Below are 26,206 nucleotides of genomic sequence, written 5' to 3' on the forward strand. Positions count from 1 at the left end.
CAGTAAAGGCAAAATCAGAATGACCTAGAAGTGTAAGCACACACATGCCATTAGTAAGTGCACAAGCCACACAGAAAATTGGTGTTTCATATGTAGTATTTGAGATTCGTTTCCAAAGAGCCATAACTATCATAAAATTATTTTGCAATTTTAAAATCAGGCAAAATCTTCACTATGAAAAAACCATTATTTAGTACTAATGCCATTGTGCTCTCTCCCCTAAGCTTTTAGGAACAAATGTTACCATTAGCATACTCCATCACTCAAAAGTCTATACTTGAAAAAATGGAAATGCACTAATTAAAGAAATGATCAGAACAGCAAGCTCATAGTCAATGCCAGTCTTATGAGTGCAGTGTGTCTGTGTCCTTACCATGGCCTCTGTGCCTGGCAGCACAGAGGAGGAAATCAGTCTTCCAACAAGCCGTTCACCATTACCTGTAGCCATATGCCTCTGTTCGTCCCTGTATCTCCAGAGCCCTGCCTCCCTCAAGCATGTCAAGTTTCAAATATGAATGCTAGATTACGTACATTTTTAGTTATAAAAAAGTCTCTAAAGGTTAAGCCAATCCCTCTGAACGCAGTTTGACAGGGTCTCCCTGCCCATTCTTCTCACTTAGAAAAGATACGGTTTTATAGCAAACGACCTGTACACATAGGCAGTCCATAGCAGACTCCCTCAAGCCAAGAGAATTAAAGAAGAGGAAAGCTTGATACAGAATTGTGCCCAAAAGAAACAAAAAGAGAAAGCAAGCCTCAGAAAATAATTTCTAATAAATTGAAAATATGCACTATAAGGTATTCTTAAGCTGAGTCGTATGCACAGCAATGATTATTTGGCTGCTTCCTACTCACCAAGATCTCAATTAAAAAGAGTCTCTGAGAGATCTACCCTTGAGCTATATCAAATTGGGGTGTCATGGCCTCACATTTGGGGGATCACACCCTGCTGTGACTAAGCTTATGAGCATTTCCTCAGGGAGACAACCAGCAGAATGTCAAGGAGTTGGGAAGGGGGCTCTGAGGACCTAATATCATAGATATGCGTACGGTCAGCCCAGCCGGTAAAGGCTCCATCATCACAGAGGCAAAAAAGTGAGTGAGAGAAGCAGATAATGTTCATTTTATTCCCTCCTGCTTCTTTCTCTCTCTCCTTTCCCCCTCTCCCTCTCCCACACATACACATACACACACACACACACACACACACACACACACACACACACACACACACACACACACACTCCCCTAAAGAGGGATCTGGCCTTTGGACTGAACTTTTCTTCCTGTCAGCTTACACAGGGAATCCATTTTGCTCAGAAGAGCAAACTACACAATCTGAGAAGAGGTGCCCTTCATGCTCTGGAAATCAGATTTGGGAGCAAAAATAATCCAGAAGGCAGAGACCGCCAAGGCCAGTGCTGGTGGCAGTGAGGGAGAGCAGCTTGCCACAGCACAGCGGCCAGATGGGGCCCAGTGGGAGAAACTGAAAACTGGCCACCCTGGCACTCAGAGACTTAATGGAGCATCAGAAGACTATGCACATCAAGGTAGTGCTTAAGCATCTGACATTAAGAAGCCAAGGTGCAGCCAGGCGTGGTGGCTGATGCCTGTAATCCCAGCACTTTGGGAGGCAGAGGCGGGTGGATCACCTGAGGTCAGGAGTTGGAGACCAACCTGGCCAACACGGTGAAACCCTGTCTCTACTAAAAATACAAAAAATTAGCCGGGCATGGTGGTGCATGCCTGTAATCCCAGCTATTCGGGAGGCTGAGGCAGCAGAATCGCTTGAACTCGGGAGGCGGAGGTTGCAGTGAGCCGAGATCATACCACTGCACTCCAGCCTAGGTGACGAAGTGAGACTCCGTCTCAACAACAACAACAAAAAGAAGCCGCGGTGCTAGTCCATGAACACTGAGCTCAAGGAGAACACAGACTTGACACCAAGCTTCCTGCCTGCTTCAGTCCCAAAGGGTCTGCTCAAAATTCTGTAGGTAGCTGGTCCTAACACGTGTCTGTCAATTTGTCTGTCTCACTCTCATTCTCATTTTTTCCCCATTCTGAAAAGTGATTTTTCTCCCTCCCCAAACACTGAATTTAAAGGAAAGTCTAAGAGAGCTCTTTCACTTTCCAAAGTAATTCCCAGGCTCTACCCAATCCAGGAAATCCTTATTGACTTGGGGAGCTTTCAGAATCTGAGACAGCAAAGGGGAAGCCATCTCTTCAGGAACGAGCTCTACAGATGAAGACAAAAAAAAAAAAATTCGTGATGGGCTTCTGTTCTTTGAGCCAAGGGTTTACAAAGGAGAGAAAAGGATGGGAAGGTGGCAGCTGTCATATTTTATTTTATTTTTTTAGAATCTGGAGCAAATATTAAACGCTAATACTTGTTAAATTTCAATGGCACGTACCCATCTTTTCTGGACACTATATTTTAAATATTACATAGTTGCAAGTTGTTTAATCAAGTAAAAATCAAACAGGAAGGCTAACCAGTGAGGATTCAAGGGCCAGATTTCAATCAAGGGAAAAATGAATTGGCCCACCTTTCAAAGGTTTTGTAAATCTTGTCAATTTGAGGAATCTAATTTTAAGCAAACAAGATATGTGAAAATCCAGACTTACAAAAGAAATCAGTTACGAGTTGATTATTCACATTATATAAGGACTCTCCTTTATGAAAGGATCCACCACAGGCTTTCTTTAAATACAGAATTCCACTGCTGTGATTAGCATGGGGTCTAATTTACAAAACAAACACCCTTTGGCTAACCAGCTTTTCAGGAACACAACTACCATCGAAAGTATACCCGCAGGTCCTCCTGGAGAGTCCTGTCAGGTTTTTCATTATGTGACAGAAAACGCTTGGAAGCTGCACCAGAGGAACTACTGTGAAGCAAAATGGAGGCTTGTTTGGCCGCAAGTGTTGTGTGCCTGGGTAAGTCATTTGCCCTTTCCATTTTCATTACTGTAGAGTGGAAACACTGGTCCATTCTGACACCTCTTCTAGAAATGCTGTGGAGCTGTGTGGTCCTAACCAATATGCCTAATGATAACAAGTAAGGTTTCTGCACAGGAGCTCAAGCTCCCGGAGTTGGCAGAGTTGCTGTCCCCACAGCTGCAGGAATTTTCCTCATCATTCCCCTGGGGGACACAGGGAGGTGCTAGCAGCCTGGGTACACCCACTAGAAGCTGAGTGACCCCACTATGCTGCCCACACAAAAACTACTCTAAATACACAACAGCCAAATAGGAAATGTAACTTGAAGATCATTTCTCTCTGCAAACAACTGCTCCTCTGGGATTTTCACTTCAAGCCTCTCAATTGTTCGAAGTAAATGAGGCTCACATCAAAGGCCAGCCAGTCACACATCAAGAAATCAAGCCTCTTCTCCGTGGGGGAAAATGGCTGCTCCAGAGCCAGCCTCCCACCTCTCACACACAGGCCTCTTGTAAAAACGGCTTTATTTACCCAGATCTGAGACACTCAATTCAACCAAGCTTGGCCTCCCCTAAATCCTGGAAGCTGAGGTACACATGCAGAGGGGCCAACATCTGAAACTCGAGGCAGACGCCTAAGAGCCACAGCACTGCCACAGTTGAAAGACTCCAGCTTTGCCAGGAGGTGACTTCATCCTTTTTCAGTCCCCTAATTCCTAACAAGCAATCCCCTAAGCCCTTAGCTTCTGTGCTGGGCACAATAAGCCCAAGCCACAGCACAGGCTGGGGCAAGGTTAGGGAGAGAGAGGTCTGCAGCTCGTCCTACCTTGTAAGTCTGACTGACAATCAGAGAAAAAACCAGATGGAGCCACCTGGACCCAAAACAAGTGGTCCTCTGATAAGAGGAATTCCAAAGCCTTAGAGCCCTCTCTGGAAAATGTCCTGCCTCCAGCCCCTTGGGGAGAAAAATCTCAGGATCATTAGCAAGAGCTCTGGCTGAGCTCAACTTCAGCGAAGGTGTACGGGAAGAGAGGTGATCTCTAAGGTAACCAGTTAATTGCCAATAAGGAATGATAATAATAAATTAGCAGATACTAATGTAAACTAACTCAGTTCTGCAGTTCTGTGGCAGTTGCATGGAGACAACAGAGGAACAGTTTATTCTGGAACACATCTTGCAAGCCCATCCCCGCTGGGAAACTGGCTGTCTCAGCTAGAGGTGAAATGTGCCAATAAGATACAATGTAGGTAATGGGTGGCCCTAGAATGACTGCTGGTAGAAATTGAGCCCTTGATTTTTGAAGAAAACTGAAATGAGAACGCTTGAAAAGATGTGGGCTGCATTGTTTCTCATTGCTTTCACCTGCAGGGTTACTTTTGACCCTTAGGGATAGGACTTAAATGATTCCAAGACCCTACTGTAATAAGGAGACCAACAAACAAGACGCGCACTAAAGGGTTTGTTGGTTTCTTTTAATTAGAGGTGATGCTTTGTGTCATTTCCATGCTATCCAAACCAGCCTTATCATACCTATTATTTTTTAGGGCCTTCTGAATCTACTACCCGATAGGTTTGTGGCTGTCTAATTTAGCCCAGAATTTCATTCAAGTCACTGCAAATCTCTAACTTTAAAATTCTGTTTTAGGAACTAAAGTGTACTGGGCTATTTTTTTTCAAAGCCTAACTGATGTTTTATTTTCATTATTTCCACTAAGATGACCATGCATTCAGACTTTTTGTAGGATAATTGGAAGCATTCAATTTGGCTGCCACACACATTCACGGCTACTACATCTCTACTTATGAAGACTGTTGCATGAGTGGCTATAGCAGAGCATGCACACACACCCCTTAGATGCCTCATATCAAAGAAACTACAGTTTGCTGATGAAAGGTAGAAAATAGAATTCAGGATTGAGACTGAAACAAAAATTTAAATCCCTACGGACCTATGACTGGAATTCTCTAAGTTTTTGCCTACTATCACTCCCTTACAGCTGTCAGCTCAGAAACATTCAACATCAGAAAACTAAAATTTAAAAATACTGCACAAAAGACACTGGGTGTTTGGGCCATTTCACCCCTCCTGGAGGCAGGAAGAAGCCTCACCCAAGTCTCCATTTCCAGTAGAAGCAATGAGTTGCATTTTCTTCCTCCAATAATTACTGCACCCAGGTGACAAAAATGGTAATGCAGCAATGCTGTTGTACAAAGGAATAACACTTTCCAGCATCCGGAGGCACCAGTAGGCATGTCTCCATTCCATAAGACTGGAAGAAAAATCATTTGCCTTACTAAGGAGCCTCTCGAAAAATTTGGACTATTTTTAGAAAGATCTTAGCAAACTGACAAACCTACTATCTTCTCCATTTTCCTTCTTTTTCAACCTCCTTTCCTCTCTCTTCACTCTTTTCTACTCCCTCATACACACACACACACACGCCCTCTAATTCATTCACATATACACTAAGTCTATGAGTAAAATAAACCAGGATACCAAGGAATGCAAACCTCACCTTTCAGTTTAAAATATGTAAAAGATACCTGACATCACTAATTCTACAAAAGTCTTCTGTAAACAGCAAAGGCATCCTCCACTTTGCCCCTCAAACTTGTGTACGAAACCACAAAATCCACATAGCTGATTTCCCAGCCAACACCAGAGGACAAGTAAATAATGATATACAATTCTACACAAGATTATCTCTGCAATACTGTAAACTGAGTTCCAATTCTTGATTAGTGTTCCATTCCCTTTACCTTGCCTACCTAACTGCATTCAAAGTCATATTTCTGTTAGCTTCTAGAGCCAACAATGTTCAGATGTGGCTAGGTTTGGACACTGATACAAGAGCTATCTTCCATTCAGCACTAAATTTTGAGGGTTCAATGGCAAATCTACATAAAATGTAAGGCTGCCATTAAAGGAGGAGAAGGGAGTTCTTAGGAGTCTACAAAGCGACAGGTGATCAGAAACTATCTTGTATTGCTTGCCCGTGAAATCATTGTGGGTGATCTTAGCTCCCCAACTAGACTGTGAACTCTCTGAGGGCAGAAGTTAACGTCTTAAACTTATTTGGAATCTCCATGGTCCCTGCCACACAGCTGAGCACATAGTGGACACTCCAACAGTGCTTACTGACTTGATCTAATGCCATGGTGATAAATTTCAAAGTGTGATAGAGTACAGCCAGCACGAAACAGGTCTGAGTGGACTCGTCTATAATCCCTTTGAGAGTAAGCCCTGTAACTGGATCTACGGCTCATAAAGGGAATGGGTTTGACACAGGTAACCCAACAGAGGAACCTACTATGTAGTACCCTTTTGTCCCAACCTGGAGAGTAAGAATGTAACATGTGCTCAGGAACAGGATGTTATTCTGAATTGAAATTACTTGTTTACTTGTCTGTCTTTCTGTAAGCTCCCTGGGGTCAAGAAACAAGTGTTTTATTATTTTTGATCCCTGGGAAGTAGTACATTATCTGGCACATTCTAAATGTATAATAACTGCTAATGGGATAAATCAATGAACAAATGCAAGAATGGTTTAATGAAATAATATAAAGAACAATGTAAGTAACATAATATAGAGAAATTTCTATAGAATCTTATATTTGCCACATCATAGCACTTATCATTCTATGCTATAATTGCTTAATAAATGTTGCTTTCTTGAATGGATTAATTAATTAATTAGGAAAATATGAAGATAATGTAGGAAATATATCAAAATGTTATTATCCTAGCAATGGAGAATGTCCCATTGCACCCTACATTAGCATTTATTACTTTATATTGCAAATCACCTATTTACTTGATTGTCTCACACTTTAGAATGTGCATTTCTTGTCTTTTTCATCTCTCTAACGCCAGAGCCTAGAGCAGTGCCTTACAAAGAGTAGGCTCAACAAATATCAGTTGAATGAACAAATCAATCATTCCTGCTCTTCTATAGATTTCATTGGACCTAAGTATTCCACCGAGTCCAGTGGCCTTTGGTATAAAAGAAAAGAAGTGTCATTTTGCCTATGCAGGGCATTGTGACTGATTCAGGTTAAATGGCCTGGTCTGTATTCGGCTGTAAGTGGGCCTCTCTCCTTTCTGAATGGGTTTGCCAGTTGAACTCTCCAGGAGGGACTGAATATTAGAAATACACACAACCTCACTATGTCTAGTACACACTGTCTTGGCCATGACCAGCTGTACACACCAAAACTGTGTAATTTTGTTAACCAAGGAAAAGCATCTGGCTTTGTGAGTCAGAGACAGGATCAGAACTGAGATTTTAAACGGCTTTTCTAAATAATTGAAGCAATATTTTGTTTCATTCAGCCCATGGAAGAATCCCAGAAATGATACTAAGTCTTAGGTAAACCAATCAGATGTCATCATATGTTTTCTGTCCTCTCCATCTATTTCATAGACAACAGAACTCACATTTCTCTAGTGCCTTGAATCGATTGCCTAAGTGATCACCAAGTCCTCGGGATTCAACCCTTTTGTCCATCTCCACAAGTAACAATGCCGTTACTTGTGAACAACTGAACCCACAACTTTGGCATCTTTCACCTCTATTGTTTAAATAATCAGTATGAATAGTATGGCCATAATACTTTGTAGGATGTATCTATATAGAAGCAGCCTAAATTCCTCTTTGGTTACAAGTGCCTAGGGAGACATAATCAGTAGTGCAAGCCATTGTAACACTGATTCTCCAACTGTATAGTGAAGAGGTCTACTATTTTGGGGACACCAATGAGTTGAACCTACTACACTACACAAGTCATATTCCTTGGAACAACTCTGCATGACAGGTGTGCCCATTTTGTAGATAAAGAAACAGAGTCTTATGTTCCACAGCAAGCAGTGATTCCTGGATTCAAAATCATGATCAGTCTGATTCCACTACATACCACTACCTCTCACTTTCTATTGCTGAGCTATTGGTGATCCACAAGTAGTCTTCTAGGTAGTCTATGGCCTAGGCCTTAGTAGTATTCACTGACATTAATAATTATAACTGAGTTTACCTAGCACAATACTGGACTTTCAAAAAATCCTTATTTATAGAGTTATAAATTGAAAATATTGGTGCTTTTGTTGCTGGCAGAATACCATCAGTTACTCATCTAAAGCACTGCTGTTTGGCCCCATTAATTCTGATGGGAATTATTGTTCAGGAACCAGAAGAAGCAATCAATGTAAGTCGTCCTAAGACCCCTTATCCTACAAAATTGACACAAATACTATGAGGCCATTTTATGTATGCATCATAGCCTGGGTATGTCAGGCTGAATTACTTTTAAGGCAGGAAGGTGTCACTGAAATCACATTTGCCAGGCAGTATAGAGTCCTTCAGTCTGATCCTCCCTCTCTTGATGACCAGCTTTGTGAGTCTGAGTAAGTCCCTTAGCATCTCTGGACCTCTGTTTCATCATCTACTGAAGGGCAACCTATCAAGATACCTGATTGTGAGGATCAAACGAAACAATGTTTGGGAAGGTGCTTTGAAAGATGTGAAAGTGCTCTCCAAGTATGCAGTATTCTTTTCGCTGGTAGCTTGGAAGAGGACATATGCCTCCCAGTGCATCAAATTTCTAACCAAAGAGGGACTTCAGCAATTCATGGAAAAATGAAATCAACTTAAGAAATGTTACTTATAGCCTTCCACCCAGCCACCCACCAGCCATCATCCATATACCACTCTACTGCCCTAAAATATTTCAATAGCCAGCAAACATCTGACCACATCACATTTTTAAAAATATTTCTACTTATGCCCGGTGCGGTGGCTCACGCCTGTAATCCCAGCACTTTGGGAGGCCAAGGCAGGCGGATCACCTGCAGTCAGGAGTTTGAGACCAGCCTGACCAACATGGAGAAACCCTGTCTCTACTAAAAATACAAAATTAGCCGGGCGTGGTGGCGCATGCCTGTAATCCCAGCTACTCTGGAGGCTGGGGCAGGAGAATTGCTTGAAGCCGGAAGGTGGAGGTTGCGGTGAGCCAATATCGTGCCATTGCACTCTAGCCTGGGCAACAAGAGAAACTCCATCTCAAAAAAAAAAAAATTCTACTTAAATACATTCATTCCCAGTGAAGAGAAAGAAACAGAGCTTACTCAAATGCATAGATAATTCTTATTCTTATTCTTACTCTTTTTTTTTTTCGTTGTTAGAGACGAGGTCTCACTATATTGCCCAGGCTGGCAAGCTGGTCTGGAATTCCGGGCTCAAGCGATTCTCCTGCCTCGGCCTCTCAAAGTACTGGGATTACAGGTGTGAGCCATTGCAACCAGCCAACTAATTCTTAAATTTTCAGTAATAATGACAGTTTCAATCTCCTCAACCATCAAATGTTACCACTAGAACTGCTAAGAAATGGAAAAGTGGCTTTTTAATTTTTTTGCTTTGCCTTCCTTTAACCAGCCTATCCATATTCTCTCACCAAAATGCTAGAGAACAGTGATGTGACGAAAGAAAAAGCAAATGGGGTCTTTAGGAGGCTGAATCACTCTCACACTGGAAAATTGGTCCCAGGGCATTAGAAGGTTTCATCCATTTTCAACACTACTTTATGACTCTTTCTAAGCCACTTTACTGGCATACTGGTACTGCTGGCTGTCGAGCGCGCTATATTTGCAACAGGTGGAGCAAACTTGAGTTATGCCAGGATAATGATTTCAAGGGCTCAGACTCTTTGAGTTACCAATTCCAATACCCATACCTACACAAAGGCCCAGTATGTTGGGTTACCTTTTGCTCCAAGAAGCACTGGTAGCAAACCCTTAGTATGAAAATGGGCATAAGCAGAGAAATTCTCCCCACCCCTGCCAGGGGATATGCCAGCACAGCAGCTTATGGTATCCAGCGAGCAGCTAAAGAAGGAGACCTGGGAGAACCTCACAGAGCCACTTAGCTGCACTCACCTCAGGCAGAGGCACACCGTTGATAATCAGGTCAGGCTGCTGGGGCCCCTGGCTGTTGAAAGAGTGATGGTAGATGTGGTTAGCACTGGTGTTGCGGGTATTCTGGTTCTCCACATTCAGGAAAGTGCTCTCAGAGCGGCGGCAGCCCAGAGGCAGCGTCTGCTGGTGGTAGTCAAAATAGTTGAGGGAGGAGGTCAGGGAAGAGCAACTGACAACGTTCATCTTGTCTGTCTCCTCCACATCCCGGGGTACCAGGCGGATGTCATTCTTACTGATTTTTTTCTTCTTGCTTGATTTCTTTTGATGCCCATAGGAGTACTCAGCAATTCTATGTGACAGAAAAGGCAGCATCAATCACTAACACCCTCCCAAATCATGCACTGATTAATAAACATTAAGCACCCCAGAGGGTTGCACCCCATCTCCGCTCCAGCTCCTTATTCTGGTGCATTACATCATCGGGTTTCTCCCTGTGCTTTTTACAAGGGAAAACAAGCTGAGGGCCATAAACTTTTCATATTAAACATAGTAACCTCCCACCAACCCCCCCTAAAAAAGTTTCCATACTTTGGATTTGGAATTTTTCATTGTGAGTGGCCTGTGAGCACGGGTAGGGGGACAGGGAAAGTTGAGCCTATGGGAGAGAAAGCATGAAAATGCTCAAATCTGGAGCTTCCCTGGAACCAAAAGGAACTCCTAGGTGAAATACAAAGCAAGTCACCAAAGAGGAGATAGAGGAAAATAAAAAATACCCGCCCCCACCCCTTTGCCAGTTCCTCCAGGCATTTGCCATGTGGCACACGCCCTCAATCAGCTTCCTCTATGACTCACTCGATCAGTTTTGGACTGGGGTAGGAGATCAGACCCCATTCTTTCGCGTCTCCTCCACACCCTCCTCCCTGCCCTAGCCCGGTTCCCTTTTACTCTCCTCCCGACCCCCTCCTCTCCTAGAAAAATCTAATAGCCAAACCCATTTAGATGAGGGGAAATGCCTTTTTACCTCTTTCCCCTTAGGCTCACTTTCTCCTCTGTCTTTTTGTCTTGCTCCTCGCTAATGGGAGAAACCGAGATGCAATGCAGACACTTGCTGTTTTGTCCTTTTATAAAACAGCCGAGGAGACAAGTGATGGTTAAACAATTACTGCAAAGGAATTTAAAGGTTAGTGCATTCAGCATCCTTCTCCATTCAGGTGTACCTACAAGCAGCTGTGCTGCAACTGGAACATAAAGAGCTCAATTTAATTAACACTGACACAGACCCAGCAACGTGCACCAAAGACACCAAGCATTAAGAGACTTGTCAAAAGAAATACATTTAAATGTAGCCAGATTCTCAAAGTCATTTATTACTTTGCACATAATGATTCAGTTTATTTTTTGGAAATTCGATTTCTGGGCAATAATCAGCAAAACAATAAGGTTAATAAGTAATACAGGTTGATCTTTACAAGGGAAAGACTGTGCCTTATTCTCACTCGACAAAGCTAATTGTCTGAATACAAAAAGGGAGCCCAATTCAAGCAGCAATTGCAGATCATCTCGCAAGTCTCATAAATGAATGCATTTCAGGAAGAGGTTCTGCGGAGGCTTAGAAAAAGAAACCTCTGCCTAATCACATGGAAAGACACGCTCCTGAACTTTAGGTTTCTAAAAAGTCTGAGCAGATAGGGAGACTACACATCTACAGAGGCAAATTCTTGCTCTGTCCCCAGGATCTACCTAGAGCTAAGCAATTGAGTTCCCCTCACCCCTTCGCTCTGTGCTCAGGAAGATTTGCAGTGATAGCAAACTGGTACTACTGGGGTTTGGGAGCAGATGAAATCCCCAAAACCCTAGTACTAAGGTTGATTTTCTATTCTAATCTGTTTACAGAATCAATGGGAAATTTTAATCATTTTGTTTACCCAAGATGAGTAACTTTGGCAATGCCCCATCAAATTATTCAGCTGAAGCATTCATTGTGCAGCCCTTTCTGTATTAACCAATTATTTAATTATACTGTACTTCATTAATCCCAAACCATCACAGGAAACAGAGCGCTTCACAAAATACACATTTGGGTGAAGTTGGAGAGCACTGAGATTTACTCTTTTTTTTTCAATATTCAGATGCTCTCCTCCTGTTTAATCATCTCCTTGGCAAGTTCTCAGAAAGGGCTCTCACTTCTAGTCATACATCACCAAGAGGTGGCAAAGCCTTCAATATCTTTATTTCAAGCTGATTTCTTTTTCATCAAGGAAAGGATCTTATGCATTTACTTTATGCTGAGAAAATGGCTTAAAAAGAGTCCTCTCCATAATTATCTCCATATAAATAAAATTTTATTGACCCCACATTTTTCTCCTATAAAAATCGCCACTAGCAGTCACAGGTTTGAAAGGTAAGAGCAATATTAATTTCCATTTCTCCCATCTGAAATGACTTGGTGCTGAAGGAAAGAAAAGTCATGGCCATTTCACTAGTAACAGGATTAAAGCATTTATGAGGCATTGCAGCTGCTCTTTTATGGCACCTGATTGATATTCATGTGTGGTTAGCATTTGTCTACTAACTTGTGTAACGCAGAGAATAGTAAAAGGGAAACAATAATTGCATGGCTGTTACATATTCAGGGGGCTCTGATTCACAGAAGTGTGCATTTCAGACGGTGTCAAATACAAACTGAACCTACAGGAACATATTTTGACTGATTAACATGCAGACACAAATGGCACAAAAGACACACTGATGTGTAGGTGTGTTTAAAGCACACACACACCTTGGTTGTAAATAGCAGCATCATTCATTTTCAGCAAACTAAAGAAACAACTTTTTTCAACTGTTTCGATGAGACACTGCTGGAAAAAAAATGTCATGTATTATCCTAAATTGGATTCTAGGATTCTAGAAATGCTTAGACTTATGTGCTCTATCCAAATGTAAGAAAGGGCTTCAGTAAGACCTTCTAATGTGCTTATCAGGAAATCTTTTTTAAAAATACTGTGTTTCCACATTTCTTTTCTCCTTTCTCCTCCCCCTTCTATCCCTCTCTCTCCCCCCCATCCCTCTCTCTCCCCCCCTCCGCATACACACACACACACACATCCTTCACACACTTCAAGAGAAACTGTAACACAATAGCTCACAGTGACATCCACTGGTAGGAAACAGATCTTAATGCCACAACACAGTCTCACATTAGAGGAAAGCATCATCAACTCTAGAAGATTGCTATTTTTACTGAAACATCTGGATGCAAAGTCTTGTTCCTCATTGGGATGTTTGGTCTCCACACTACCAACCAACCAGATATTTGAAAACATACAGATGCCTGATAGAATTTCACTTTATATAGCCAGATGTTTGGGGACTAGATAAAAAACAAGCCAAGAATAAACTAAAAACCACTAATCACCTGCATCTCCTCACACTCCTGTTCTCTCCTCCCCCTCATCTCCCTTTCCCATCTTACACTCCTACTCCCAGTTTCTCTCCAGAGTTCATCACTGCAACAAGACAGGGTAGCTGCCAACATTCCCTCTCCTTTCATTCAGTACCTGTCCCAAAAACACTGTGCCTCAGACACCAAGTTGTGGTAGTTGGTGGTTTTCCTAAAAATATGAACAATCTCTCTCTCTCTCTCTCTCTCTCTCTCTCTCTCTCTCTCTCTCCCCCCCCCCTCTGTTTTTCCTACCATAACTTCATGGAGACAGCTATGCAAATTTTAAAATGATAATTGCTTTTCTGCTCACCATCATTATGTGACAGAATCCATTCAAACACTAAATGACTGTCTTCCAGCAAATTGTCAGATCAAAAGAATTGATCAACTTGGACTGTCACAAACTTTTCACCCTACAAAAAGAAGCACTGCAAGTATGCTGCATGCATTTAAGTAGGAAACAAAAGCACCAGGATTTTCACACAGAGACACAGATAAACACACCTTATTCATCCAAGACAAAGAAAGAAAACTTGGCTTTACCTGCAGTTGTAAGTCCGGATCTCTTTGTTGTCTCGCTTGCACTTGATTGCCACGAAGATCATAGTTACAAAGAGGATGCCCGCAATGGAGCCCAGGGCAATAATGAAAATCAAGGACAAGTTCACAGAGCCCATTGACTCTTGGGCATCGAGAGCAGGGGACAAGTAGATTAGGACGAGAGCAGAGGCAGAGAGAGATGTCTTGCCGTGGTCGTGAGCCACCACGATAAGCTCATAGGAGGACTTGGAGCTCTCCCCGAAGGTGCGGGTGGTTCTGACTTCGCCACTGACCTGGTCTATTTCAAAGAAGCCGCGGTCGCCCTCGGTCATGTCGTAGGTGACTCGGCCATTTTCGCCCTCATCGTAGTCTTCTGCCTTGACAACAGTCACCAGGTAGCCTATGCCAGAGTTGCGGGGTATGTAGACCTCGGCAGTGCCGTTAATCAGAGGTGGGGCTGTGATAACCGGGGTGTTGTCGTTGACGTCGAGGATGATGACCCGCACCGTAGCGTTGCTTTGCAGTGAGGGAAGGCCGCCGTCCTTGGCCAGCACCTTGAATTCGAACGCCTTGGTCTGCTCGTGGTTAAAGGATCGCAGCGCGTAGATGTCGCCTGAGTTGGGATTGATGGAGACATAGGTGAAGACAGGCATGTCCCGCACCTGCGACGGCACGATCTGGTAGGAGACGCTGCCGTTGAGACCCAGGTCGGGGTCGCGAGCAGACACAGAGAGCAGATAGGCGCCAGGCGTGTTGTTCTCCTGCACAATGACCTGGTAGTAGGGCTTGGAAAAGTGCGGGTGGTTGTCATTTTCGTCAGTGATGAGCACGGTAAAGGACTTGGCACTCTGCAGCATGGGCACGCCGCCGTCGCGTGCCTGAATTGTGAGGTTGTATTGGTCGTGCTGCTCGCGGTCCAGCCGTCCGTCCACCAGAATAGTGGAGAAACTCTCGTATTCCTGCAGTCGAAAAGGCACATTGCCCAGCAAACGGCACTGCACACGTCCATTGAGGCCTGAGTCGCGATCAGACACCCGCACCAAGGCGATCACGTAGCCCGGGGGGGCGCTCTCGCTGACCTCCACAAGCTCACTGTTGACTGACAGCAGGTTGATGACCGGCGGATTGTCATTGGTGTCCAGCACGCTGACGGTGACCTTGCAGTGTGCCGGGATGGAATTGGGCCCCAAGTCCTTAGCCTGCACGTCCAGTTCGTACACGTGCCCCTCTTCGTAGTCTAAAGCGCCAGTGACAGTGACCAGGCCACTATGCGGGTCGATCTGAAAGAGCTCGCGCGTGCGGTCGTTGACGTAGCCATAAAAGGAGTAGACCACCTGGCCGTTGGTGCCCTCGTCTGGATCGCTGGCGTTGAGGCGGATGACAGGTGTGTTGGGAGGCGAGTTTTCTGGCACGCTCACCGAGTAGGTGGACTCGCTAAACACCGGGTTGTTGTCATTGGAGTCGGTCACCTTGATACTAAGGCCAACGGTGCCCAGGCGCGGCGGGTCGCCACCGTCTAGCGCAGTGATTCGGAAGCTGTAGTGCGACTGCGTCTCGCGGTCCAGGCTCTTTTCCACCACGAGTTCGGCAAAGCGCGAGCCGTCGCCGCGCGTCTTGATCTCCAGGCCGAACAGCTCGTTGGGCGTGAGCTCGTAAGTCTGCACGCCAAAGCTTCCTGAGTCTGGATCGTAAGCGCTGTCCAGCGGGATGCGCGTGCCAGGGCTGGCTGCCTCCGAGATCTCCAGCTCGATCTGTGCTGCCGGGAAACTGGGCGCATTGTCGTTCAGGTCCTTGATCTCCACCTTTATCACGCAGATTTCCATTGAGCTGGACATGACCTCGAGCGAGATGATGCACTTGGGGCTCTGGCGGCACAGCAGGTCACGGTCAATCTTCTGCTTGGTGACCAGCAGGCCAGAGCTGGGATTGATGTCCACTAGGTGTGGAGCCGAGTTGGACACCACGCGAAAGGCTGAAGCCTGCCGGGGGTCCAGCGCGAAGCCCGCCTCTCGCGCGTCTTTGGCCACGTTGGCAATCACCGTCCCGGCGCGCTGCTCCTCTTCTACCGAGTACTTGAGGTTAATGAGGGCGGCAGCCTGCGTCCACAGTATGGCCAGCAGCAGCAGCACCGGCAGCAGGAGCGACTCCATGGCTGCGCGGGGCTCTGCCTGGCCTCGCCTCTCCACACCCCTCCGAGACCGACGCCGTCGGCGCTCCAGCTTCCCGCCGGCTCGGGCCGCCTGTTGCGCGCGCCCCGTGGCCCCGGAGGCCGCGGGAGGAGTCCCGCCCAGGGCGGCCCGGCGGCGCGCGGGGGATACCCACGGCGGCTCCAATGCTGAGGTTGCGGCGGACGCGGCGGGGGCTCGCGGGGGCCCCGGGGGCTCCGAGGGGCCAAGGGAGCGCCGCGCGGCCCCGAGCCCCCTCCCTCCAGCCCGGCTACTCAGTTTTACCCCTTCAAAGTTAGCCGGGCGCGACTGTCCGCAGCCGCCCAGGGCTGCGGGTCGGGCGGCGTCTGCGCGGCCTGGAGGGCGCACCGCTGAGTCCGGACAGTACTTGAGGCGAAGGTAAAGAGGGCGGAGGAGACGCAGCCTTTCAGGCACTGCCCGGCCCGCCGCGGCGCACCGGCACTGAGGCTGGCGAACTCGCTGTCTGTGCACCTGGCATGCGCAAAGACCTCCCCCCAGCGCTCCGGGTTCACTGCAGAGAGAGTACCCGCTTGGAATGCGCCCTCCGGGGTCTGGGGGGGCCACACTGACCTCTTCGAGGCCTGTTCGGGAGAAAGGGGGTGTCGCAGACGGGAGTCAGTTACTGGCAAGCGCCGCGGGCACCCGGTTATAGGGTTGAGCCGGATGGTGGTCCCGGGGCCAGCAGAGGAAGGGGGAGGGGAGAGAGGCTGCCAGAGCTTGAGCGCGCTCCCTCGCGCTAAGGCTGGCTTCGGAGGGCTTGAGGGCGCGTCTGTCCAGGATCCGAGGTGGGAGCAGAGTTCCCCCCACAGAGCAGTTGAGGGTCTGCGGGCGTTTGCGTCTAGGAAATCAAAGTTAACAACGCAGCCCGACCCTCCACGTCAAGTTTGTGGAAACGGGGAGATGGCAATTTGTCCAAGAAAATCAAAGCCCCGGTCTTTCTAAAGGCCCGGGGTGGCGGGGAATGGGGAAGAGGGAAGGGGAGGCAACAACAGTACCGGCCAGGAGAGGCGGGGCCGCCGCCGTGGGTACCGGGTGCTTCTCCTCTCTCCGTTTGGGCTGGGGTGTCGCTCCAAGGTCCGCCGCCGCCGCCGCCGCCGCGGGAGGAAGCCCTCCTAGCTCAGTTGCACGTCGCTGGGGTCCGCCTCAGCAGCTGCCACAGTCGACGATTTTGTCGCCGCCAAAGTTTACTTGCAGGAGCGTCTTGATTTCATCTTCCCGGAGAGGCGCTGGCCGCGCTGCGTTGGGCTTCCTCCCTCCCGGGCGCTCACGCACTCGGGAGGTCTGTCTCGCTTTCTCTGTCTGTCTCGGGCTGTGTGTGAATGTGTCAGAGAGAGGAAGAGTGAGTGTGTGGTGTGGGGAATGTGAGCGTGGAGTATGAGCAAGCAGGAGGCAATGGGTTTGGGGTAGGAGGTTTAGGATTTCGGATGAATTCGCTCAGCCGGAATGCTGCGGAGCGCAACGCGCCAACGGCCAGCGCCGGGCTAGGGACGCGGCTGCCAGTGCCTCCCGGGCAAGCCAGGCATGGTGCACGGGAGCTGTGCTGCCGTCTGTGCCCGCTCGTCCGTCTCCGCGCTGCGCCAGCCGCCGCCGCTACTGCTGCTGCTGCTCCTCCGGATGCCGCAAACTACTGGCCGCGGAGTCTGGAGAAAGCCGGAGAGAGCTCAAGCTGCCGAGCCCGGCTACGCCAGGCGCTGGCCAATCAGCGCGCCGCCCAGCGGGCTCCAGTCTTGGGGCGGGGCCAAGCGGGGGGGGGTAGGGGGGCGGGGCCAAGCGGAAACTTCACACCGGCGGGACCAACTGGTACCCCGGCCCGTGGAGCCCTGGCGGGATTCATGGGAGGACGGACAGACAGGCCAGGCAGGCCAGGCAGGCCAGGCAGGAGCAATAGGGCAGGAATGAGCTGGGAGGCGGTGTGCTGGCGCTGCAGCTGAGCCTCGCCGGGAACTGTGCGCTTCTCTTGTTTGCAGAGATTTCAGGAAAGATGAGAATGATATGATTCTCTTGTCGTGTTTATCTCCCTTACATATCTTCATATCTTGAATATAGTACATATATACATATATATATATTCCTCTCTTTCTCCTTGTCTCTTCACCCTAAAAATTTGTCTGTTTTTGTTTTCCTCTCTTCTCATTCTCCGGTAGTGGAAGGAAGAAAGGGAAGGAGAAAGCGCCCCTGAGATGGTCATTCATCCAGCTCTTGGCCGGTGTGTCTTCACATCAGGTCAGAGCCACGGCTGCCACCCCCCCCGGACCGTCACCCCCATCCTTCCACCCCGGGCAGACGCCGCACTACTCTCTGCCCGCCGCACTCCCAGCAGGGCCCCTGGATCGGTTCGCTCTTGTCTGTTGCTTGTTAATCAAATGGGATATGTGGCACAGAGAATGAGCTACGGAGGGGGCTGGACACATTTCATTGCCCCTCACCCCACCCTGTCGGAGAATTTAGCTCCCTATAAATAAACTGTACATTTGAGAAGAGCCGGTGGAGCGGACGCCGCCGCGCCGCGCCGCGCCAAGCCAGCAGAGCTCAAAGCCGGGCAGGAGCTCTGGGGCGGGCGCGCCATACATGTCCGCTTAGGTCGCCGACAGCTGGGAGCCGGCGCCGATGTGCAGGGCGCCCCAGCCTTCCCGCGGGGTCTCGGTCCCAGGGGGCTGCCAGCTCCACTTGGGCGGCGGTGGTGGCTGCGGCTTGTGCCAGTACTGGGAAGCGGGAGGCCGGCGTGGCCAGGGCTGACATCAAGCTCATCCTGCCTTCTGCACTGAAGGCTCCCTGGGGGCAGCGGGGCATTCCTCCCCACCCGGGCTCTGAGGCTTTTAATTAAGGTCGCCAGCGGCAAAAAATCAAAAACGTGCCTGTTAAACAAGTTTTTTTTTTTCCTCTCGTAGAAGGTGGGGAAGCTGCTTCTAAATTCACAATTCTTGGAAGAGTAAAAATGTCTTCTGAGTGAGTCGTCTCGGATATTTGGGAGTGGGATAAGCAAACTCATAATTAGCCCAGCGACATTGGCTCGAGCCTGTGGGCTTCACTTGAGAGTCACTTTGGCCCTCTAAAAAGCGTTAAACAAGAAAAGGAAACCGGCATTTGGACACATAATGGGGTTTCTCAAAACTGCCATCTTCTTGTGGAGAGCAACCCAGCTGCTTTTTAAAATATTTTTCCTTCCAAGAAGAGCTACTTTAGCAGCCTTTACCTTGGCGGTGGGAGAGGGGAAAGGCGGCTTCCTCTTATAGAACAGAAATTATTTCGCGAGTGAGGTTGCGATCCCCTGAATATGTAGCCGAGGCCAAAGGGAGAGCGTAGGGAGCCTGATCCGCTTTCCGCGTGGGGGTCGTTTCACTGTTTCACGTTAGGATGTGATTCGGCCCAGAACAACAGGGAGAAAACCGATGCTTCTGCAATGAGTATCATTTAATTTTGGTCATTTAGAGCTGCGGGTGGACACCAGAGTGGTGGCTCAAGGGAGCCCGGTGGCCCGCCCGGTTTTCTCCAGACACCGTTGGAGAAATGGGCAAGTAGTAGAGAATGACAACATGGCAGGCAGCGGTGGGCGCACCTCGCGGGCTCCGCGAAAGGAAGGGTTCCATTTGATTTATCACAGTTATTTACCTTTGATGTCAGAGCACGGGAATGAAGTGCATCTTGGTCTAATTAAAAAGGCCTAAAAAGGCATTCGAAATGGGTTTGCTATCTGATCACGGGATGTGAATTCGGCGTTTGGCAGCTTTCTAAAATATTGCTTGGACTATTTAAACAGAACAATTAGCAGCATGCTAAAATGTTTGCATGCTATGCTTGGAAGCTTTTAGCTGTAAACTTTAAGGCGATCTGTTCCCCCTTTAAGTTAAAAAAGGATGATGCTGCTTCCTTGTGGCGAAGGCTGTCAGGAACCCACTGATCAATAAAAGTAAACTGGCGCCTCCACGGCTTGATTGAGCGGGAGCAAAGAGTCTGAGAAGTAGTCTCGGCCATTAACAATCCCCCAGGTAACGAGAAATGGAAGAATTACTCAGGTAAAATGATTAACATTGTCGTAGCATCTGAAAAGATGCACACAACAAGATAAGAAGACTGCAGACCTCTTACCTTAGGGAGTGCTAATAGAATGTCTATATTCTGCTGTCTTTTAAAGATAAATAGGAGAATTCAATTCATGTACAATGTCATTACCTTCGTAATTGCAATCACAATGTAAAGACATGTTCTGCATTTGCAAAGACAAACGCTCTTTGCTAAGGCGATGCCACCGTGTTCCCTGCTTCCTGCTGGCTGTTCACACTCCAGGCACCCCTCTTTTCCAAGGAGAGCATCCAAGTACTTCCAGCTACCAAACCACTTTTACACAAGCCAGGTGCTGAGGGAGGCAGGGGCATGTGCCTATGCTTTCCTTCTTTCCTATTATCTCCTCCCCACCCCTAAGCTCAAAGTGACAGTTACACAGCCTTCCCCACCCCCACACACAAAATAGCTCTTCCATCCCCCAGTCTATTTCTACAGATAATCCTAACAACAGCCTTTGCCCTCAGAATTTCTTTTTTTCTAATAGGCACACTTGATCATTATACTCCAACAATGCCATTGACTAAATGAGTAGCCCAAAACACTTTCATGATCAGGAATTTATTAACTAACTGAATAAAATCGTTCTGCATGTAGATAATAAAAACAAGAAAGTTCTCTCCGTTTTAGCTTCCCTTTACTTCAATCCTGAAGGGAGCCCCGCCTCCTCAGCCTCTTTAGAGACACAAGAGGGACATCTAGTGACCATCCTCAGTATTTTTTAATCCAGCAGCTACTAAGAAATACTAACTATGGTGCTATGCCGCCTAGGGCTGCTCTCCTGGCCAAAGCAGCTCCACTGAGGCCAGAATCAAAATTGGTAAAGAGAATTTTTTTTTGTCTTTAAAATGTCATCCATGCCACTAAAATCATGCTGAATGGCAATAAAAGAGGACCAAAATGGGAGAAATATTACTTTTAAATCAAACCAGTATGTGAAGCTAATTCTTGTTCTCCTAAGATTGATAAGGGTAGGGTAAAAGGTTTTGTTCAGAAAGGTAAAAAGTAATGGTAGGAACCAAGATACCAGTATATGAGGGACTGTAACTCTGACAAGTTTAAGGAAGCTTTCTGAGATGTGTTTGTTTAGTTCTGTTGTTTTAGAGACAAGGTGTCATTCTGTCGCCCAGGCTAGAGTGCAATGGTGCAGACATGGCTCACTGTATCCTCAAACTCCAGGGCTCAAGCAATCCTACCACCTCAGCCTCCTGAGTAGCTAGGACTATACAGGTGTGCACTGTCACACCTGGCTCATTTTTTTCATTTTATTTTTTGTAGAAATGGGGTCTCTCCCTGTTGTCCAGGCTGGTCTCGAGCTCCTGGCCTCAAGCAATCCTTCTCCCCTGGCCTCCCAAAGTGCTAAGATTACAGGCATAAGCTACTGTGCCCTAGCCTGAGATGTGTTTTTTTTTTTTTAATGTTTGCTTTAAGCTCAAAAGAGATTAGCCTTCAAATAACTCCAGTCTCTCTCTTTCTCTCCTCCTCCTCCTCCTTCCTTTTGCCCCCTTCTCTTTGCCCTGGCTGCAGAAAAGTGGATCAACTTCTAGCTTGGCTTTCACTGCATATCATGGGGATCCCATTCCACCCAACTAGTTTGACCAGCTGCCTGATGAGTTCTCTTAGAAAGAAAAACTTGATTTTAAAATTAGCAAATTCAATCAAACTTCTTCTGACTGCATATCTGATCTCCTTACTTAGGTTACAATGCCAAGAGAAGAGAACATCAAGGAATGAAAATGGAGGAAATGGCAAAAAAAACTATAAAGTGTCATTATTAAAGTCATCATCTTATTTAATTTTTACAATATCCCTGGGAGATAAAGACACTTTGCAGATGTGGAAACAGAGTTGCAGAGCAGTTCAACGATTTTCCAAGATGACCTCATTACACAAAACTCAACCACTTCCCTCGTGAGATCAACAAGTGTTGGCTTTTTGTCCAGCATTGTGTTAAGGATTGAGAATTTTTTTTAGTGGACCTTGCCCTTGTGTAGTTTAACATGCAGTTGATTAATTTCATAACAGCATGTATGTCTATGTACTATAAATTTTCCTAGAGGAGAAACTAGGATGAGATATATTATGTCGACAGCTTCCTAAAATTCTGTTCTCTTCTGCCCACAATGATTGCCCAATTTCTAGATAGTCCTTCCCTCCCTTCCTGCCTCCCCCGCCACTGTCCCAGACAGTATAAGGAAAGGCATCAACAGCAGCAATCAGGGATGTGGACCTGCTGGGCAGGGGTGGGGTTATCCTGGATGCTGTTTCTAACCCTTCTGAAACACCAAGAAGACTGGGACAGAGGCCAAGAAAAACCTTTGAGGTCCCTCACACTTTTCCCTCTCTTCCTCTCAAACTCCACCCCTTTTCCTACCCTGTGACAGAGGATAACATTAACAGCAGGGAGCTGCAGCAGATAAACAAAGTGGAGAAAGTGTTTCTTAAGTGCTAAAATTGTTCACCATGGCCCCGATGCCTGCCTTTTCCAAGAAACACAAGAGATGTGCGGGACAGTGGAGAAAAAGAGACTGAGAAAGTTATTAATCACTTCATGTCTTCCCATTTTGACAAGGCCAGCATCCTTGAACAAGCTATGTCCGAACTCCCTCCATGCCTTATCCCCTCCCTTTAGGAATGGCACTTCCCACAGGACCCCTGCTGCTGCCAAACTCATAACTGTCCCTAAATAAGCACACATCGTGGGGACCATTTAATTAGCAAAGGCTAAATCAGCACATACATTTCAATAAATGACACTGCTCTCTAACACCTTTTGTACTGCCCTGCAGTGATCACCTGTGATGTTTTGACAACACCATTTGGGCTCTCAGCATTATTGCCTCAATCTTTTCATGTGAATTTTCTCCAAGTGGACCCCAAATGCTGGTTTCCTAGGTGCAACCTCATGTCAGCTGTTACTCCCCACATCACCACTTTTGAAAACAGAAAGAAAGCTCTCCCTTCAAAGGCACTCTGATTAAATCATAGCCAGCCTTCCCACTGCTGACTCCCTCATCCCAAGGAGAAGGGTAAGGGTGACATTCCACAGCTCCCCAGAGGAAATGCTTTTTTGACAGCTTGAAAAAAAAAAAACTATCACCAAATTGGAGACCTCAAAAACCACTGAAATACGAACCACAACGATACGAAGAATACGTAACTGAAAGTGAGCAGACTTTCACTTGGGATGCACTGTTTTAGGCCAAGGCCAAGCCTTTTTTTTTTTTTTTTTTTTTGTGCTGCTGTCCCCAGCCTCTAACACTGCAACCTAGTAGGTGGATCCCAGGCACCTTATACCTTGTGTAATTTCCTCAGATTGGAGCTCCTGATTAGGGCTTGGCTTTTGATTCCCACCCTAGGCTTCTATTACAGTCTCTTCTGCTATTTCTGAAGCAGTACAAGTGGGGCAAGAAAGGAAGCAGAACTGTCACTGAAAGGAATGGTTGAGGCTGAAAGAGCCCTGGCCAAAATATCAGCCCTATAGGATATGCCCTGAAGATCAGCTTTCCAAATTAAAAAATAAAAATAAATATCTCTCTGGTTGCTTGATCTTATAGGAGGCTGAGTTCTTTTTGGAGATATCCACAAGATTGGAGAAAACAAACCAGATCTTTCAAGACCTTGAGATATACGGTACTGGAGCTGAGGTGAGTTTGTGAACTCCACACTACAGTACCCTGTTGCATTAAGTTCAAATGAACAATAATAGCCAGAAGAAGAATACAAAAGTCAGTCTGATGAGCCAGTTTCCTGGATTTCTCTTGGTATCTTGGGCAAAAGATGATCTCTGTGAGGCACCAAATCTATTGTATACTCTTTAGTTCTAAGTGACCAGGCTGGGCCTAGATTTGCTCTTGGTTCCTCCCAAGTTTCTCCTAGAACTCAGGAGAGGCCTAGCATAGCTCCCTGGGAGTTCCAGCTGCTCCACCAACTGATTTTTCACTGAACTAGGAAACTTGCTACTTGGCTAATGTCAGCTTAAAAGGGAAAGAAGAAAACTAATAAACATAAAGAACTGCCAGTTTGACAGCTGCAGTTACATTACCTGGGCTAGCAATATAAGTACCAAAGGTATGTCACGTATGCCACTAACAGCACAAGACACAGTATCTGTTCAGGTTGACAAGCCCTGGGGCAGTGGAGAGTAAACTGAAAGGAGGAGATCCCAGAAGGGGGCAGAGAGAGCACCACAAAGGGGACAGATAGAGCAGAAGTGACAGAAAAATCATTTTAGCAGCATGGAAGTTATGTACCTTTTTTTTGAATGAGAAGAAAACAATGACTTTCCAGCTGGGAAAACATCCTGTTTTGGGGTCCAAGAGCTTGCATATTGGTGCACCGAATTTGGGGGAAAGCCTATTAATTTGTGTCTGTTGTCTCCAGCTGAAGCCAGAATGGCCATAGAGGACCAATGACCTTTCTTCCAAAAGCTGGGAGTTGAGAGGGTTAGGGAGAGTGTCCTGTGTCACAGGAGATACCAGCTGGGGTGACCTTGGCTGATCTCTTTTAGCAAAGATCACAAAATGCAGTGACATCAGTAGCAGGCCATATCCACCCAGAGACAGCAACCTAGGCAGCAGTGATCAAATTAAGTCTTGTACCTACTGATGGGTTAGTAAGAAAACTAACAGCCATAAAGGACAGTGAGCCCAGCTTGAGGCCTGTGCAGCTCTGCGTATTCTCTGCCCGGGGAAATGGTGGAACTTGAGAAAGCCTCGCTGTCTGGCTGTGCAGTTTCATTTGGGAGAACAGGCAATCAGTTCTGGAAGCCTGACTGAAGAGAGTGGACAGAATGATAGCTCAAAATGAGATCCATCAATGACTTTGTTGCAGCCCCAGCCAAACAATCAAAAGCAAATAGTCAGCTTCTAAAATCAATGCTTCATGAGATGAAGAGCCAGCCAGTGGAGATCACATGGGGGTGGGGTGGGAAGGAGGTTATGGAGGGAGGATAGAAAAATTCCCTCTTTCAAGCCACCCACCAAAGCAAGCAGCTGCATTTCCTTGAAACAGCAGATTTGGTTCCTAGCAAAATCAGAACTGCAGTCTCCTAGCAGAGCAAAACAAAGGAGCAGGGGGCGAGACAATTTTGAAAACAGGAAGGCGTTTTGGCAACAATCACAGAAGGGCTGGTAAGCCATTGTGCTCTTGGGATCCATCTGCTGAGCTCCAGAACATCCTCCCCCCACTCCACCCCCATTCAGCGCTCAGATTGCATGCTTAGGGTCAAGAACAGGGTCATTCAGGAAGAAACGGTAAAGTGGAAAAGACAGACTCAGCCTCAAGATGTGAAGCAAGAAAGGCCAGGCCTGATTTCTTCCATCCATGGAGGATGCGGTGAAAGACACAGGCAAGCCCTTCTCATTCTTGGTGCCATTGCAGGGGAGCAAAAGTTGGCTTGATTAAATTAATGGAAAACAGATTTAAAATCAGCCTAGAATTTCCTGCTGTTAGAGACCTTTGAGAGAAGAATAGTGACTGCATCTTTAAGGACCCGAATAATTTTTTAGCTATTAATAATGTTGTTAGTCATGCAATATAAGTGAACGCTAGCAAGGTAATCAAATTGCTTGCTCTATAGCAGAGATCAGGGTAATCTGGAAAAAGAAATAGAAAGTGTTTCTTCAGTGCAATGTATATGAAGACATCTTCCCCAGACCTCTGTTCCTAATGTAGAGAGGATAGGAAGTCATATAGTTATTTGTAATAGAACAACACACTTGATCTCATAGTCTGTGAAACCACCATATTAAAACCCCAGCAGCAGTAATCACCTACAAGTGTTAAAAGAGAATTCACAACGCTTAATTTCATATCTTTGATTGTACATTTCAAGAGATTCATGCATGGGCCTCCCTTTCTTTATAACTCGGGGCTCTGAATATTACTTAGTGGACCATTAAACTGTTCTAATATAGCATTAGATTTTTTTAGCCAAGGAGAGTAAAATAAAGATGCTTAATTTAGTTCCCTTTTCCCTGAGAAATAAATAGCTGTCACACATCCAGAAGAGCAGGGTTCATGAACTGCTTTGGAACATGGAGATCAATGAAATCTGATCCTCTCTTGAGAAAAGGAGCTCCACGTAGAGTTTAACCAAAGATTTCCTACCATAGGCAGTCCCTGATCAT

General features: G+C 46.4%; 1 protein-coding gene across 4 annotated transcripts in view; it reads right to left on the bottom strand.

The window, feature by feature from the left end:
* PCDH19 (protocadherin 19) overlaps positions 1-17,653 on the bottom strand; it is a 125,519-nt gene extending 107,866 nt beyond the window's left edge. For 2 of the 4 annotated variants that reach the window (XM_054472796.2, XM_054472795.2), the window contains exons 1-2: positions 13,834-17,653; positions 9,870-10,197 (exon numbers count right to left, since the gene is read on the bottom strand). In XM_054472796.2, coding sequence (XP_054328771.1) covers positions 9,870-10,197; positions 13,834-15,980 — 2,475 coding nt within the window. In that variant the 5' untranslated portion in view covers positions 15,981-17,653. Of the gene's footprint in view, positions 1-9,869; positions 10,198-10,869; positions 11,011-13,833 lie in introns of all 4 variants that reach the window. The other 2 variants (XM_054472797.2, XM_063660916.1) reach the window with 2 other exon arrangements.
* Between the last annotated feature and the right edge of the window lie 8,553 nt (positions 17,654-26,206).

Source organism: Pongo pygmaeus, chromosome X (genome assembly GCF_028885625.2).
Source record: "Pongo pygmaeus isolate AG05252 chromosome X, NHGRI_mPonPyg2-v2.0_pri, whole genome shotgun sequence".
NCBI classification, from domain to species: Eukaryota; Metazoa; Chordata; class Mammalia; order Primates; family Hominidae; genus Pongo; species Pongo pygmaeus.